The sequence below is a fragment of the Vanessa atalanta genome, chromosome 5, assembly GCF_905147765.1.
Source record: "Vanessa atalanta chromosome 5, ilVanAtal1.2, whole genome shotgun sequence".
Taxonomy (NCBI): Eukaryota; Metazoa; Arthropoda; class Insecta; order Lepidoptera; family Nymphalidae; genus Vanessa; species Vanessa atalanta.
Window position 1 is genome coordinate 2,552,771 of NC_061875.1, and position 19,636 is coordinate 2,572,406.

Here is a 19,636-nt window from a genome sequence, read left to right on the forward strand (position 1 = left end):
CAGCGATAATGTCTCTGACTGATGACTACATACCTGTGAATTAAAAAAAAATATATTCACAATTATGTGCAGTATATCAGTTACTTAAAAGGGAATTGGTAGACTTTAAACTTTATGGCGACCTGACCGCCTGTCGTCATCATATTTAATTTTTATAAATTTCGTTTTAAAAACGCAGAAATAATAATACAGTACCCATCTCAGTTGAATTTTAATCTAAGATTTTAGATGTGATATTATAATCGTGAGTCAGTTAGCTTTTACCGCACAAACGGAATGAGAAATCAATCACACAACGCAAACAAAATTGTAATAATAGTATTAAAATTTTTTCTTACAGGAATCTCACACTATTATATAGAGCCGAGATGGAGATGATTTCGGGTTCGAACCCAGGCAGGCACCATTGAATTTTCATGTGCTTAATTTGTGTTTATAATTCATCTCATTCTCTTCTCAGAAGGAAAACATCGTGAGGAAACCTGCATGTGTCTAATTTCAACGAAATTCTGCCACATGTGTATTCCACCAACCCGCATTGGAGCAGTGTGGTGAATATGCTCCAAACCTTCTACTCAAAGGGAGAGGAGGCCTTTAGCCCAGCAGTGGGAAATTTACAGGCTGCTAATGCTAAAAAAAAAAATGTATTATATTATGATTACTCCATAACGACTAAGCCGATCATCATGATATTTCGATAACGTCGTTAAAGATATAGACATATTAATAAAAGGATTTACAAGAAACAATATGTTTAACGCGTACGTCATTGCGTGACGTAAAAAAACGACTATATAATTTTATAAAAAAAAATGTAATATTTGATCACTTTTTGTCTCTTACAGCGACAATTATTTAACGATTATTTCATTATATTTTGGTTTGGAAATTAATTGTATTTTCATTTGCTTACTTCTACAAACTGTCTATTTACTGGCAATGGAATTGGATCGTTGAGAAACAGCACACGTGACATTCACTAATTAACACATTCAATCAGGATAGTGCTGGAAAATCCTAACTATATATCTACGAGTAATCAAATAACACTTAAATTAAAGGTGTATTGGAATCCGTGCTTACTTATATAATTAACTATGGAATTGTACGCAAATAATGAATGAATGTTTCCATAACTAGATACATAAATTCAAGTAAGAAGCTTTAATAAGATTATAACTATTATATGACTTTTTTATTTTTTATTTACCGTATATATAATACTTACTCGTAAGATTGAGAATACTAGAAAATAATGTAAGTAGTCCATATTTTCTGTTTTGTTAAGGCCGGTTTCAGCAGCTAGTCCTGCGCTAGTCCGAAAGTCGTTGACGCAACCGATTAATGTGTAACGTAACGAAACTGATTGACCAACCGTCAATTTTTAGCATTCCATGTTCTACTGACCAAAAACAGACCAAGCTGGTACTGTTGTTACACAGAGGACGATCATTCCGCCAGTTGGCGCAATGAACGCGCTCATGTGGTCCCATCCATTTTGGATTTTATTTATTGGACTCCACTCGTGAAGTTAATATAAAGCCTCCAGTCGCAATTTTCGATTAAGATGTCTTTGCACTTGGTTTTTGCGTCGGAGGTCATAAGTTGATTTTATAATTTGACACGATATTAACCTATTAATTTATACTTGGAATTATAACTGTCCTTAATAAATTATGGGTAATGTGAGCACCTGATCTCAGAACACTTAAACTTGAGGCTTTTGAAGAAGAAATTGATAAGATCGCTTTGTAAATCGCCGATTGAATAGCTGTCAAATTGATTGATCGCACCGTCCCCGATTGTTTTGTTACTGTAAACGAAAATGGCTCTAATTTGATAGAACGTTAAGGCTAAATTGGAAAGTAAATAATTTTTGTTTAGACTCTTCTTTATATCTTTATTGATTCACGTCAAAATATGAGCAAGGCACAACTTCCTCCTTTATTCTCGCATTAAATATTCTTTAAAATTTTGTATTTTTATAGAAAACTCATATATAGTTTATATTTTTTGTAATATCAGTACAGTTACGTTGGCCAATTGTAATATTTTTCATTCTTTTTATAATATACGTTATAAAAAAATTATAATCAGATCATTGGTATAAGTGGACAGACAAATGGGCCACTTAATGGTAAATGGTCACCAACGCCCGTAGATACTGGCGCTGTAAGAAAAATTAACCATTCCTTACATCGCCAATGCACCACCAATATTGGGATCTAAAATGTTATGCCCCCGCAGGCTCACTCACTCTTCAAACCAGAACACAACAATAATGAGTATTATTGCTTGGAGGTAGAATATCTGTTGAGTATGTGGTATCTACCCAGATGGGCCTGCACTAAGTACAACCACAAAGTAAACTTTTCAAGGCACGGGAGAGGCTAGAGAGATTTTATTAATAGAAAACATATTTTGTGCGTCATACAGAATAAGCACCCTCAGTCACGTATAGGAAACATGGTTATGTGGTATGTTTACGAATTAAAACCACTGCGATGGCCGTCTTCAGCACAGAACGGAAAGGCTTGTGTTGATATAACGCATCCTCTGCCCACAGATCCGTACTACTCTCGTGGCTTAGCGGAACTTACCTCAGAAAGTGGAAGTGTGTTGACGCTACAGTGATGACAAATCATCGTCGCATCGCATCCCGTCTCACTTAGGCTTCAAGGACCGATAGATACCTATTTCTCGTGAAAGTGGGCGCTAGAGCTCTCTAGTCTAGCTATTTCAACGCTTCGAGCACAATCGCTTACGCTTTCAGTGTTATGACAAAGAACACGGACATGCATCCATATCAGCGAGAATGTCCAAGGGCAAAAGCGCGCTAGCACTATTGCCACATAGTAGGAAGCCTATCCTTGCATTATGCGGATGACTACTCTCCGCTGCAAACTTTAGATCTTTGTTATACAGTGTGTAGATTGAGATAATCGATCTGTATGACTAAACGGTTCCCTTATAAAGCGACATTGATTGCACGACACGGCGAATTTTCTCCCTCGATCCCCCAAGATTAAGCAGCAGTCGGTGCATGGTACCCGCTATCTTCTCGATTCGGGGGACTTGGTGCTCGAAGTGCTCCACGAATCGCCATGCGTTTCTCGTCCAAACACTTATATACGAAACATTCTATAAGCGCGTAACATTGTCGGTTGGTTATAATCAAAATATATCTATTCAAGTACGCTCTAAGAAGCGCTTTGGAATAATTTTATAGGATATTTTAAATTTTAAACTACTATCTGTTTAGAATGTGGATTGTACTGAGAAGCTCAGTAGTTACTTACTTTTCAGCCAATTAAATTACAAGGTCATATTAAATCAATACAATTGGATTTACAATATGTATCCTGATGCTTTATGAATTATGTATCACTGACATTGTAGTAGTTTTATGACATAAAAAATATGTTTAATGTTCGAGCTTATTTATACACGAAACTAGATAAATTCGATAAGACAGTGGCCTTAAAATTCTTGTCAAATTTAAATGCAACGTTTGAGTACAACTTTTCTAACGAAAACATGTTTTGCTTCTCTCACGTGTTCTGCAAGGTTTTATTTTATAATATATCAACCGTTTTTTATGAATGTTTCCATTTGACTTAGTTCAGATATCAGAAAGCCTAACACATAAATACCAGTCGATCCCTTAGCCTACGTAAAGTGCTTAAGACAATACGGAAACTTATGTGAAACGATCATTTCTCTCTAAATGGAAGTGAACCTGAGACGGCTGTATTTGTACTTGTATGTATGAGATAAATAGGTCGGTGTTTAGAAATATAATCTAATGCTGAAAGACAGAGTGGGTCGAACAAATTCTAGTATTTTCAAACCGTGTACGTAATGAGAAAAGTTCACGAGGGAAAATAATATAATTTTGTTATCACCGTTTCGTCATTACAAAGTTCTTTGAGATTTCATTTGACGTGTGCCCGTCTCTTAATTTATGTATATCCTTGTCATAAATTCTAAAACATAACCGGTTATGAATATGTCCATGATTCATTATTTACTCGTGGTTGAAACTAAATAATATTTATCTTTTTATAGAAAAATAGTATGTTGTTGTCTATATTCAATACATATATGCTTACTGACTGTCTCGTTGATCTAATGTCATAGATTCAAACACAAAGTCCTGCCAAAAACCTGAATTTTTCTGTCAAGAATTTCTTAGAAGGAGTCCGGAGCCTCCGAAAGCGTCTGAAAAACGCGTTCTGAAACTCATTCCGAACGGATTAAATTTTCCAAACCATCAGATTGTGGGAGTGTTTTTGTATCCTGTGCAGTGGGAATAATGTTCAGAGGAACATTATCACTTATCACGCTGTTAATTTATTTGCATCCATCCATCACAAGACTACATAAAAACTCGGACATCATAATGGATTAACTCTTGTTATCGATCCTTTAACTAAGAAGTAAGTTTTTGAACGAAGTAACTAATATTTGTTTTCAGAGTAAAATTTCTTTTGGGGATATTATTGCAATAAAAAAATCACCATAACAATTATATCCTATATAATCAGCGCAACAACTCATTAAATCGAGTTTTTTACTAAATTTTAAAATTATTAAAATACATATCGTATAATTTCCATTGTTGCTTTTGAAAATATTTTTTTTTATAAAAAGTTGATAATTATGTTTGTTATATCAATTTTTAATTGCTTGATTAAGATTAATTATTATAAATAGGTACGATACGTGTAAACAATCGATTTAAACGATTTTTATAAAATTCATAACCGAATTCATCCCACTCGATTCTTCTATAAGTACGAGTGCTTATTGTTAACCAGATCATTCGTGCACGAGTCGCTGACTAGTACGTATTGTGATTGTTATGCGATGTTCAATATTATTCCTACCTTATTTCAGAGTTAGGTATTTATTAAAAAGTATTGTTATAAAGGTACTGAACATAAATTTTATGATTGTACTCTTATATACATATATACTAATATTATAAATGCGAAACTAAGTACTCTCACGCTTTAACCGCTGACCTGATTTTGTTGATTTTTTGTATGGAGATAGTTTGAGTCCCTGGGAAGAACATTAGATACTTTTTTTAATTCACACACTCGAAAGGGGTAAAATGTGGGGGGTGACGAGTTGTGTATTATCGGTAAAGTGTTATAAATTCGTGCTGATAAAGCCACAGGTTCAGTTAGTATATCTAAATTAAATATTATCTAAATTTTCTAACAGTCTCGTAAAAATGCAGTAATATTTAAGCTAAACAGTTTATATCTCATAATTTTATAATATTTATGCCAACGAAGACTCAGAAACATTTCGTTGCAGCACCAATTGCCCAAGTATAGTAGTATCGTAGCAATTGTGTTCAAATCGTAGCGTCGTAGCAAATAAACGTAGCGTACTATAGTTTACATCCGTAGCAATACGATATTTTAATTTACATGTAATTATTTGTTTATAAGAATGCTAATGAATTGATATGGTCCTATATTTTGAAGTAATAATAAAAAAATTACTGTTTTTGAGTCGAGATGGCCCAGTGGTTAGAACGCGTGCATCTTAACCGATGATTTCGAGTTCAAACCCAGGCAGGCACCACTGAAATTTCATGTGCTTAATTTGTGTTTAAAATTCATCTCGTGCTCGGCGGTGAAGGAAAACATCGTGAGGAAACCTGCATGTGTCTAATTTCAACGAAATTCTGCCACATGTGTATTCCGCCAACCCGCATTGGAGCAGCGCGGGGGAATATGCTCCAAACCTTCTCCTCAAAGGAGAGGAGGCCTTTATCCCAGCAGTGGGACATTTACGGGCTGCTAATGTTTTATGTTTTAATATGGCTTTTTTTTTTAATCCGTAACAAATTATTTTATTATTATATTTAGTAGCATAAATGTTGTAAGTTAAATTCTAAAACAACACCGAAATATGAAATGTCTTTCTAATAGCAACAAAAACAAGTGACTTTTCATATCTGGTAGCGTCAGCTTGCTGTATATTTTAAGTCATAAGACTTTAGGAACATAAAATTATTTAGAAAACTAACTATGCTACCACATTATTATAAAGTATTGTAATATAATTTATATCAAGCTAAAAAATATATATAATTTTATCCATTCCTGCGGTTATTTCATACTATTTCTATATAAAATATAAAATCATTTAATTTTGATTGGTAAGTTACTAAGTGTATGTATATACAAGGGACGTAAAATAGTATTAGTTCCAAAGACTAGTGTGCTTATAAAGCTAAGAATGATTCTTTTTTTTAAGTAGTTCTTTAAGTAATAATGGTGGTGACAATTTGCCGATTCTATTATTTAAATTTTAAAATATTTTCACCTGTATGAATATTACAACCTCACTCTCGATCTTGATACAGAAAAATCGTCCGTGAACAATATAAGGAGTATTTTCATGAATAACTCCGTAAACAGAGTCATGCCAGAGGTTGCCTTGATGGTGCTTTTGATGAAAAATAAATATTGATACGCAAGCTAAAGGCGAAATCTGGCAATCAATGTGTCAAAGGTTAATTGGCAAAGTACTTCAGGCGGAATATCCTGGGAATTTTGTTCCCTACATACCGTTATTTGTCACGAATCCCATTGTAAGTATTTCTATACTCTGGCATCTTGTTCCAGGAAAATAACCAGTACAGTTATTCCTTTTTAATTTACGTTTTAACGATTTAACTTGTATTGAAAATACATCGGATAGTCCAATGTAGATTATAATATAAAATGTATGACGTTGTTTTATTTCAATTATTTTAATAAAGTATTTTTTTTTATAATATTTTAATAATAATAATCTTTATTAATATTATAATTGCAAAAGACACTCTGTCTGTCTGTTTATGTTTCATTGTCAAACTAATAAAATTTGATGGAATTTAGTTTGAACTAAGCTTGAATTCACGCACTAGAAGCACTACTTTTTTACGTCTACAGACCAACCCCTAAAACGCGTCAACTAGTATAAATATATTTACCGAAATAAGTTACAAAATAAATTTATTAAGAAAATTTAAATAAAAAAATTAGTTCATGAAATTAGATTAAAATAATTAATAATAATTTTCTAATTTTACGCTATTATAAAAAATCACAACGGCCAATACAGACATTCTTAGTGTTTTATTTGATGAAGAAAAGAGGATTTATGTTTTTTCTTCGAAGTAAGCCGCTGTTAATGAATGAGCAGCAAAGTTTGACATCAAGTATATTTTTATTGAACCCATAAAACAAGACTATAATATTACAGGGAATTTTTTAAAATATTTAAGATAATTCTTTAAAAAAGTTTTTTAAGCATCATTTCCAACCAGGCACCAAATTACCTAAAATAAAAAAGAATTAAATACTCTTTGATCGAAATTTGTTTTAATTTTTTTTTTATTCTTTACAGATAGGCCGTTTCGTGTTAATGCTTAGTCTATAATTATAAAATCGTTTGTCCTGACTGATTATTATTATTACTAGCGCGCAGTAAAAACTGTTTCAGTCGATAAAAAGTAATTTAAGAATACGGGTATATTTTATAACTTTAGCTGCGAAGAAAGACTTTTAATAAAAAATAATATTAAAGGGCCAGCGGATTGGTCAACTTTGTATGAATTTTACCTGTACGCTATCATGATGCGTATGCTTATAATTTATATCATAGTCAGCAGTTGGAGAAAACATCGTTAAAATCTAGTGTCCTATAAACTTCAAATATACCTACCTATATCATAATATATAGATATAATAATATTGGTAGGCAGATGAGAAAAATATTACTAAGCCACCATCATTCACAGACAATGGTATTGTAAGAAATATTAACCATTCCTTACATCGGCAATGCGTTACCAACCGTGGGAACTAAGATGTTATGTCCATTGTGACATAACAACAATACTGAGTACGGCTGTTTGACGAAACATCTGATAAGTGGGTGGTATCTACCCAAGCTTGCACAAAGCCCAAGGACGAAGTAAACCAATTATCCTCTCCAGAGGAATTCATCTCTTGTCTAGCAGGTACATATGTACACTATCTGTTTTAAATTTCAATCATACTCGTATATCCATCTGTTAAAGCTGGATAAATACATTTATTTATTGGCGCCAATCCAACCTAGTGTCCACTCAATCCAGTGGTTTATATATTTACATAAACGAAACTAATGCTAGAAATATGTTATGTTAAACCTTTATGAAAATATGATATTCTAGAAACATAAATCTATATTTTAATTAGTAAATAATGTTAGATGCTTTCACTCTAAATTTAATAGTAATTAAGTGTTATTATATTGCTACGTGTATGTTGTTAGTTATTTGAATGTTAGTTCATATTTCATTACATATTAAAAGTAATTTAATTAATCTTAGCTTAAAGAATTGGATCTGGTTCAGTGGTTGGAACTTGAAACCCAGTAGGCACCAAGCGATGAGTTTTTGTGTTTGACATTTGTGTTAATAATTCATTTCGTGCTAGGCGATAAAGGTAAACTTCGTGAGGAAACCTGGATGAAAAACTGCCACTTTTACATCGGCGTGGTAGAATAAGATCTAATCCATATAACGAGATGAGGCTTTTATAGCAATTAATGCGTTATCACATGGAATACGAATAAGAAAAATTTAATATCATATAATAATATTGTAAGGCGAATTAATAAGTGGTATATAGCGATAGTACCACTGTACCCTGTCTTCTTTCAATGTATTCCAAATTACTTATAACAGAAAGAGACAAACCGTTGTATATCTATTCACCCACTAAGCAACGTTATTTTAGTAACGCCGATTATTACTTTATACAGACATTTGCATATCCTTAGCATGTTAGGAAAATATTCCTCGACTAATATAGCCATATTTTTGGACCCAGTATTATGAGTAATAAGAATGTTAGTAATATTTCATTACACATTGTCCCTGAATTAATAAAACTTCCTGACGTATATCTTCATCTAGATCATAGAGGATGTTTATCTTTATTAATTTTTAGGGTTCCGTACCCAAAGGGTAAAAATGGAACCCTGTTACTAAGAGTTCGCGGCCTGTCCGTCTGTCTGTCACCAGGCTGTATCTCAATAACCGCGATAGCTGGACAATTGAAATTGTGTATTTCCGTTGCCACATAACAAAAAATACTAAAGTAAATATTTAAGGGCTTCCCTACAATAAAGGCCAATTGGTGCCTATTTTTGCTCGTTATCAATAAATAGTAACAGGTAGGCATTTAAAGTATTCAAAAAATACTTACTTATATATTTACTTTAATAATAAATAATAAAATATAAATATATTTAGGGGGGATCTCATACAAAATAAGTGTTTCTTCTTTATTTAGCCATTAAATATTTTAGAGGAAATTTCCTTATCGCTATATGCATTTCTTAGGGTTCCGTACCGAATATGAAATTTGTGTACCTACTGTCGTTTGGTACGAACTACTAGTGAATGGTACGTATTAATTTCATAATAAACACAGTTTATAAGTTATAAATCAGATGACTTTTTTTTTACATGCCTGACTAACAGAACTACTAAGCCAATACAGTATTGGCTTAGTAATAAGTAGTAATAAAAAAAATTACCAAGAAATTGAGCTCTTTTCGGAGATTTTAGTACATAATATTATTATATAAAAAACTTTTCAGTTTTAATGATTTTAAATTTGTATTATCATACTAGCATTTTAGAATCGTTGGTTGGAAAAAAATATACATATTTCAAATCTACCCATTTGGGTTGATATAAAAAAAAATATGTATTAAATAATAAATGTATTCTTATTATTATTCTCAATAAAAACCTTATACCGCTTTTGTTTGCATGTAATTTTTATACTTCTCCTTGGTACTTTTTAAACTAAAAATCATTGCTCATTTGTAAGCAGAACGATGCTAATTTAGGCAAGCGTGTTATATGAAAAAAACTTAATTTTAATGTTTTATATTATAATTAGCTTACTTTTAAATAAACGGTTTTTAATGTGAGAAACATGATGCGGTGGAATATAGTATAGAATTGATATAGCTTAGCCGTTAGCGCAAGCATAGGAACACATGTCACTTGCAATGCACCACAGCTAAATGAAACAGTACCGCTCACATTAACACCTTGCTAGTTCTAAGATAGTTATCAAGTTAACGAGCAAAATGAGATGAACTATTTTTTTATTTAGTAGGTAGGACTACAGGCAAATGGGCCACCTGATGTTAAGTAGTCACCACCGCCTATGGACATTGGTACTGTTAAACAAATTAACTATCCTTTACTTCGCCAATGTGCCACCCACCTTAGGAATTAAGATATTATGTCCCTTGTACCTATAGATACACTGGCTCACTCACTCTTCAAACCGGAACACAACAATACCAAGTATTGCTGCTTGGCAGCAGAACACCTGATGAGTAGGTGTTACCCACCCAGACGGGCTTGCACAGAGCCCTACCAAGTAAATAACGTCTTAAACGAAATTAAATGAAAATAAAAGTTGTACTACACCAAGCCATCTATCGTTATGATAATTTATGTAAAATAAATATCACAATTTGTTCTTCTCGTAACAGAGTTCTGATATAATTTATTTTTATTGCTGAAAACCTTAAGCGGATGAGCTTAGTCATTATGTGAAATGGAGTCTCGCCCACAGGGCAGAGATAAAATATTCGAAGAACACGATGACAAAATCCTCGAAATCCTTCAAATACTGAATTATATGAAGCATGTATTTTTATTATTTCAGAGCTTCTTTTTATTAATTCATTCGCGCTTTGTTAAATTAATATTAAGTTAATTATGCCGAGATTTTTATTTAAAAAAGGAACATTGAAGCATGGTCGACTTTTTAAAGTACAAAATTCATGTTTATACAAGGTATTTAAAAACGTGTCTTTTTAATTTTTATTAGAACATTTGAAACCGAAACACAACATACGAAATAAAGAAAAAATAAAACGACTACGACTTGTGAGTTTACGGCACCTTTCCAGACTTAAATAATAGACATATATTTATAAATAAAATAATTTATTGAAATTATTGACTTATAATTACTTTTTAATTTTACAATATTCTTGAGTTGATTGAAGGGAACAATCTTAACTAATCTTAATCATTTTGTGCGTCGTGTGATGACGACATACATGTTCACAGCGCGATCATTCGCAGATTATAAAGGAGTGGTCCGGAACAGGCTCCTAAGAGCGATCAGCGTATTATAGGTTGACATTTCTTAATATATTCCATTCACTGCTGCAAAATAGTAAATGAATCGTACAATAACGCTTAATAAATTTATTTTGTCTATTCTTGCTTTATAAAAGATGTTTATTAGTAAAGGTTGACGTATATTTATTGTCCACAGATAAATAAGTGCAAAATGTGAAGATAACTGTCATGGAAGCAGAGTGCGAGAATTGCAGCCTCTACACGGAGCTGAACGCCAGCCTCTACAGTAATGACACGAGAAATGTCACGCTCATCAACAAGTTTTATTTCTATCAGGTATTTTTTTAATAGGGAGATACAAGTTGATTTTTTAATGGGCCATCACTGCTCCTGCATAATAAATTTTACATCTAAATGATCTTTAATTATTCATAAATTTATTATGATAAAATATTCTAGTTTTAATAGTTGTATCTCAACGTTATTTGTACAGTATTTGTCGTGTTTCAAGAATACTACAGTTCTCATCATCAGGCTGTAATCGCTTAGACGAATTAGATACATTGCCAAATAAAAAAAGCGCTAGAGCTACACCTAGTGAATCAATTGCAATTGGTAAATCTGGGGACAGGGTTTGTTGGCCAGAAATTGTTTTTATTAATGATTATAGATAATTCTAATTTATTCTATTCTTAGATGTCATTAAAACATTTTCAAGCCTATAAATTAAAAAAAAAACAATACGTTACTACAATCTTTTATAAAAGGATAAATACCAGTTAATTGTGGCAACCGAAGTGCCGCTCCAAAAATTTATGGTTACCAAATATCGGACACATGTTTAAAGGTAACGTGCTCTCTGGGCTTTTTGGTGTTCTTTCAAAAACTCCTACAATGGCCGTCCTTTGCACGGACCGGACAGCCGGAAGCCATGACGAGATCACTTTTGGTAAAACGCAACCGCGGCCGCTTCCATGCGGTAGAGTACCGTAGCGAGCAAAAGGCAGAGTTAGACCGAGCAAACCCCAGTAGAATTCACCGTTTCCCGGCGCGTTCCTTTATAATAAACCTATAGAATATATATTTAAAAAAAAAATGATCGCTGATAGAAATATGTAATGTTAAGCTTGGAAGCAGGTATTTATTTTTTTGGGTAATAATAAAATTATATTTGCCACGAAAAATATATCCAAGGCAGTTAATTAATGCTGTACTCTTGACCGTTTTGATTGGCCGTCGTGTCCAGTGAGCAATCACAAGCAAGACTAGCTAAACAACCAGGATATATTATAGTCCATACCTGTTCACTCTGATAATCAGATGGGACGGCAAATCCGACACGTCTGGAAAGAGTTAATGTGCTGGACCAATGCGTTCACGAGCGTTCCAAGGCACGGGATTGTACAAACTTCAAACTTCCAGACGATGGGCAACTATTAAGGTTTTTTGTTTTGGAAAATCTCAGTTATTATTTTTATCGTCTAGAACCTAGGACCTAGGACAGTAATTAATTAATATTGTAAATTTATCGTTATGACTAGTTATTAAGGTAAAATATTGTGACGTATTCCAATTAATTTTCCCTTGCGTTCTAATATTAGATGAAGCGTGCGAGAAAATATAGTTCTTTTAATATTACAGCGATAAATTTTTTGCAATTAAAATTGCATTATGTGAATAAGGTCTTACTTAAATAGCGCAGTTTGAATAAGATTTTTTTCTCACTTACAATCGGGGTTTTGATTAGCGATGATTATAAGTATAAAATAAAATAAAAATATTATTTATTTAAATGAGCTAAAAAAGCTCTTTTAAAATGTCAAGTATAGAATTGAATTAAATGTAAAGTACCACCGGTTCGGAAAGAAGCTTTTATCGCAAAAAAAATATAATTATAGGTATATATATCCGGCAAAAATCCACGCTTTTTTTATCAAGAAAGTATTGTAAAAGATCTTGTATTGAGTAATATGCCTCATTTATCAATGTGTTTTTGTTGTGAAATAAATTTATTAAAAGGCCAAGTTAAAAATAACCTCGGTATCTTATTATAGAAATGAATACCGTGCCCCAGAAATAATTTATTGACTTTTCGAAGTCGGAAACTAGGTAAAATAAGTTTACGTTTTCTGATTTTATCTATACAATGATTGTCACTGTTACTTTATAAAAGTCTATTGTGAATATTTCATACCATTGAAGAAAATGGACAACTGTAATATCCACTGCTGTAATCTATTTGCTACTAGGTACAAGGGACATAAATCAAAAGCAAAATCAAATTCTAAATATACTTTATTCAAGTAGGATATAACAAGCACTTTTGAATCTTCGTTTTACAAAACTATATTAAGTAAAGTTACCACCGGCTCGGGATATAGATTCTACCGAGAAGAACCGGCAAGAAACTCAGTAGTTACACTTTTCCAAAATTTAAAATATGTTAGTTAAATAAAATAATATATATTTATATATCCTGCCTTGAAGTTAACAAGTATTAGCTCCACGTTTTTCTATCATCTATATAATCTTATATTGATAATATGCTTTATTTATTGATGTATTTTAAAAAAAATATTTAAATGTATGTATCTGCAATAAAAATATCTGCGGAATTTTATTATAGAAACGGATACCTTGCCTCGACAACGATTGATCGACTTTGCGGAGTCGGAAACTTGGCGTTATAAGCTTATCCTTACGTCACGTGTACATACAATGATTATCACTGATTATATCATAATGACCAATGTGAATATACATAATATTGTTGTAAATATATTGTGACGCAACAGTGATTCCTACTATGTTAAAACATACCGAAGGAAGTATCTAGGTCCAAGATTATAAATAGGTATAATATCTTAGTTCCCAGTCTGGTTGCATACTGGTGATGTAAGAGATGGTTACTATTTCGTAGAGGACCAATGTCTGGGCAGTGATGTAACATAATATAAGGAAAACACGCAATACGGACACGTGCATAAAACGTGCGTAAAACAGAAAGACAAATTTTATGATACAATAATTGTTAAATTCATACCTAAATATAAATGACCTTTTTTGGAATTGATCTCCTCTGAACCCGACAACCGATGAAGTGTACGTTGGATACAAAATTAGAATTTCTTTTTAAGACTTTTTTTTTTGCTACGAATTTGAGGCTAATATTTTTTTCAGACAATTTTTTATTTTTATTTTTATAAATATAATTTTTATTTTATGCCAATGATTAAAGTAGGTATTCAAGATGAAATGTATCTGATAATATGAATACCAGTATTATGTGTGTCCTAGGCGTACCGCGATAGTGCCAAGTAATTCTAGATCGTCTCGCTAAGGTATGGGTCTAGACTTTCAGAGTTCTAATCTTACGTTAATTATATCATAAAACGGTATTATATTCTATATTATATCTATATATTGTATCCCCCGTACGTAATTTTTTGTAATTTCATTATTTTGAATAGTTTAAATAAATTGGAATATTCATTTATTTTCTTCCAAAACATTAAAGTTTAATGAACAAATACTGAAGAAATTACTAGAACATTAAATATTCGTCCTTATTAAACCACAAATTGTATATCGTATCTTAAATTGTGACGAGATAGTCAAAATACGTTGATGACATGACATTTTAAATTATTTGTGTTCATTTTTTATGTTATTTTTTCATATCAGATCTCCATTATTTATAAGCTGATTAGGATTTTTTTTATGAGAGAATAATTCTCGTTTGGTCAAATTTAAATTTGGAAAAAACTTTGAAGTCGGTTTTATTTTGTGAACATTTGATGTCATTTTAATCACCTTTGAACTTTATTATAAATAGACTGTAGTGATAAGTAATAGTAATAAATTAGTTGGTCTTTTTTTATGTTTAAGGTCTACCTACTACCCAGTAGCGAATATACTACCTGGAGGTAAGGGGCCACATAGATATTGGCACTAAAAAACTAGAACACAACAATACTAAGCACTTTGTACTAAGTTTGGCGGTAGAATCTCTGATTAGTGGATGGTACCTACCCAACTGGGTTTCACCAAAATCAATGACAAAATATTATATTAACTTTTATCTGATTTGAAGTTCGACTAATTCTCTGAACAACGTTTTTATATTTTATAACAAATACCGCTTAAGAATATAATTTTTCAAACAGGCAATGATACAATTATATTTTTAGTCAGACCGGAGACTACTTTGAGAACGTTTTGGTATTCCTCGTTTCAGAAATGACTAGATCTTGACTAGATCATTATGATAAAGGCCTGGGACCTGGATAAGAACAAATGAAAATGAATTAAATTACTTACATAAAACTAGATTAACAGAAAAAATATTTAAATGTGAAAAGAGTCGCGGAAAATAATTGGTATGTAAGTTATTTACAATGACGTAGTCTGAACAGCGCTCATTTATCACAATATACGTTATTAAAGTTTCACGAGCAACACATATAACGCGGTTGATTCTTATTATGCGTAATGGAATCCTCTCTTTACAACGGAAACCCATTATCGTCACAGGATGATTAAAAATCTTTGTTAACCGCTTGGAAACGCCATCGACCTCGATTAAAAGTATTGTATTAGTATTGTGTGAAAATTTAACATTATTTCAAAGATACTACAAATCTCATATTATAAAACAAAAGGCAGATGGAGCGCATCGAACATTAAAGTGAAGCAATAAAAGCGAATACAAAATCAAAAGCGAATGCAAATATTCGGTAGTGTATATGTTACCATAAGATTACAAACATCGTTAGATCTATCTCGTCAGATTGTGAACAGAACAGAACTGTCGAAATATTGTGAACCTTGAAATATGATCGCAAATTATCGCATTATTTTTCGCTATATTGTAATCTATCGATAGGAAGAGGTCAAATTGTGAACTGGCGTAGAACGGAATGCATCTCGCGCGCTGATTGGTTGAACGTATGTGTGATTGTCGAAACTCACTATTTTTTAGTTTACACCAATTTACAGTCATAGGTATGCCAATATAGTTAAATATTTATATATGGTCTGAAAAGGTCTCGATTTTTACATCGCCGATGCCCCTGGGTAATCCCTGGGGAGCCCAAAGGTTATGATCCTTGTGCCTGTAGCAATTTACTAACTAATGCATTTTTTATATATTTACTAGCTGCTAGTTAAGCGTTACTATCCAGCGCCGTAGGTTATAGTCTGATGTTGTATAATCTTTAACCTCTTTTTAGGTTTTCGTAACCAAAGGGTAAAATGGACCCTATTACTAAGACTCTGCTATTCGTCCGTTCGTCCTTCTGTCACAGATGTCACCAGGCAGTTGGTCATGAACCGTGATAGTTAGATAAAATTTTCACTGATGATGTATTTCTGTTGCCACTATAATAACAAAAACTAAAAAACAAAATTAAATAAATATTTAAAGGGGCTCCCATATAACTGTACAGAACCCTTAGTGCGCGAGTGCTACTCGCACTTGGCCAGTTTTTCAAATTAAAACACTTTAATTTTTTCTCATTTCTCTTTCATTTCTTCTCTTGCAGCTTCATAATATTAGTAAAGCTAGATCTACATGCCAATGTGCTGATTGACTGACTCTCACCGCACAGTTTAAACTACAAGATATACTCAAAATCAAAATATACTTTATTTCAGAAGGCTTTTACAAGCATTTTTGAATCGTCATTTAACAAACTATTTTAAGAAAAGCTACCACCGGTTCGGAATGTAGATTCTACCGAGAAGAACCGGCAAAAAACTCAGTAGTTACTCTTTTTCAACATCTAAAAATACAGTTATGTTAGTTAAATACAATTATATATGTATGTTATGTCTGATGCCTGGAAGTCAATAAGCATTAACTCCACACCTTCTTTACCAATGTATTTTTTACAAATTATTTGAATTTAAGAAACGAAAGATGTCTGCGGAATTACATACTGTATATAATATATATGTATAATCTTGTAATTTTAAGAAGACATTTATTTCGTTATGTCGAGACACAACTATAAAGAGATTTAAACTATTTTAAATTTAATGGGTTTTTATCCTCTTTCTCAACTTAACGCAATCGATGTTCTTAGAACTAAATTGTGGAGACTAACCTAAGTTCTTACCTTAGCAGTATAATTGAATTATTAACCAGAAGGCTGTAAAGATTTGCGCAATTCAGTAAAATAAATTAAATTTGTCTATAGTATTAAATATACTATAGACAAATTAAATCAGGACAAATATAATTAAATATGATCATACGCGTTCTTGTGATTGTTCTTTAAATATGCGTGCTGTATACCCATTATTATTATTATTATTATTTTAATTTTCCACATTTTTTGGTTCTGCTAGTTATATCATAAAATTTTTAAAACAGTTTGTTTATTTAAAAAGATTGTTAATATTTCGTTTATAAAGTTTCAAATGAAGCACCAAAATTCGCTATCATAATTTTCGAACTAACATTCAAGCATATTAAAATGCCTTGCTTCCCCAAGACTGAAACTCCAGCAGCGATTAATTTAAAAGATAAGGATCCCGAAGGCTTCAGTCAACGATTTTCTATTAGCATATTTATCAATAAATGTTGAATTTTGTATATTAATCAGTTATATATAACTTCGATATATGTATCAGGAGACTGTAACGTTAACATCATGTAAATAAATGAATGACATGACGTCACAGATTAAAAACAAATTTTTAAATTGATTTAATAAGCCACCTGATCACCCATAAATATTGGCGTTGTCAGAAATATTAACCATTCCTTACATCGCCGATGCGCCACCAACCTTGGGAACTATGATGTTATGTTCCTTCTGCCTGTGTAACACTGGCTCATTCACCCTTCAACCGGAATACAAGAATACCAAGTATTGCTGTTTGGCGGTAGATAACCTGATATTGGGTGGTACCTACCCAGATGGGCTTATCATCATCATCCATCCAATTTATTTTGTTGTTTGAAAAGAGTAATTACAGATTCTCTTGCCGATCGTATTCCAAAGTCCTGATAGATTAACATTTAAGATTGACATAGCATTTTCATTGACTTGATTAAGACACTATAAAGACTTAATCCAAAATATTACTAATAAACAAATAAAGGGAGGGGCAGCCCTCCCTTTATTTGGTTATGCAGATAATTATGCAGATAATTGCACGCAGGTTTTAAAGTTGTTCTAGTGACGTCATACGGGCAGCCTGTGGGTGACATATACGCGAAAACAATATCACGCTCTTGTGTCCTATTTAACAAAGCGTTCAGAGTACCAATAACGCTGTAATGCACCGAGGATGTTCGAATCGCGAGTCGATTGTTTTATACGGTGATACGGAAGCGGTGTACATCACTTGTGTGTAGCGTCCAAACAGCTACTAAAACATCCTTAGAACTATCTCAGACAGTATCGACTGTCAGTACTTGAAGAATTTTAAGTTCAAATGATATTTGTGTCCTCTGATGGAGTTAGATTGGGTGGTTTATATCTTAACTAGTTTGAAAAGGTTACTACTTAAATGTTGAATATTTATGTAAATATTATTCTAAATTAATTAATTTGTTTATAACAGGATTAAAACTGAGCTCATTTTAATTTATTATCATTCAAGTTAGACTTGATTTGATTCAATTTAATTTATTTATTTAAGTAATTAAATTAAATCAATTTCATTCATCCATAAATTCCAGTAATATTAATATTATTATTTTTTAATTTATGTTGTATGTTTTTATAAATTTTTAATCTGTGTTCGGTAAAACGTATTTCATTATACGCATTTGGTTATTCAATATATTAAAAAAATTAAATCGAATTTTTTATTTTCAAATATAGAATGCCCAACTTGCGGTGTTATGGGTGCTGCTGGTGGCGATCGTCGCGGGAAACGCAACGGTGGTGTTGGCTCTGTTTCTCACCAAGTCCAGGAAGAGTCGAATGAATTTCTTCATCATGCAACTTGCTATAGCAGGTAAGAATCACCATAGATTGCCAGAGCGACTTCACGCTTTCTACGATATCATGTATAGATTATAAAAACAAAAGGAAAATAATAAATGTTTTAAAAATGAATATTTTAAATGTTTATTCCTAATTATATTCAGATTTTTTTAACAGAAAATAAATAAATAAATACATTTTGGCACTACAAAAACCATAAAACTTTTTCTTGAGTGCTTTTCCGTTCCTGTAAGTGGTCTCCACCGCCCAAGGAAATAAGCGCTGTAAGAAATATTAACCATTCTTTACACCGCCAATGCGCCACCAACCTTGTTAGCTAAGATGTGATGTCCCTTGTGCCTGTAGACTCTCTCACTCAGAATATATGTTGAGATCTACATACAATATAACTATCTAATCTTATACCGTAACAAACATACACAAATTTCCTACATTTAAAAAACCCTTCTTTTCATACTGATCTTAGACAGTACCCAATTTACTATCGAAGAAT

General features: G+C 32.2%; 1 protein-coding gene across 1 annotated transcript in view; it reads left to right on the top strand.

The window, feature by feature from the left end:
- The first annotated feature begins 11,407 nt into the window (after positions 1–11,407).
- The window catches only part of LOC125064297 (cardioacceleratory peptide receptor-like), a 47,951-nt gene continuing 39,722 nt past the window's right edge, over positions 11,408–19,636 (top strand). The window contains exons 1-2 of the mRNA XM_047671261.1: positions 11,408–11,515; positions 19,018–19,153. Coding sequence (XP_047527217.1) covers positions 11,408–11,515; positions 19,018–19,153 — 244 coding nt within the window. The remainder of the gene's footprint in view (positions 11,516–19,017; positions 19,154–19,636) is intronic.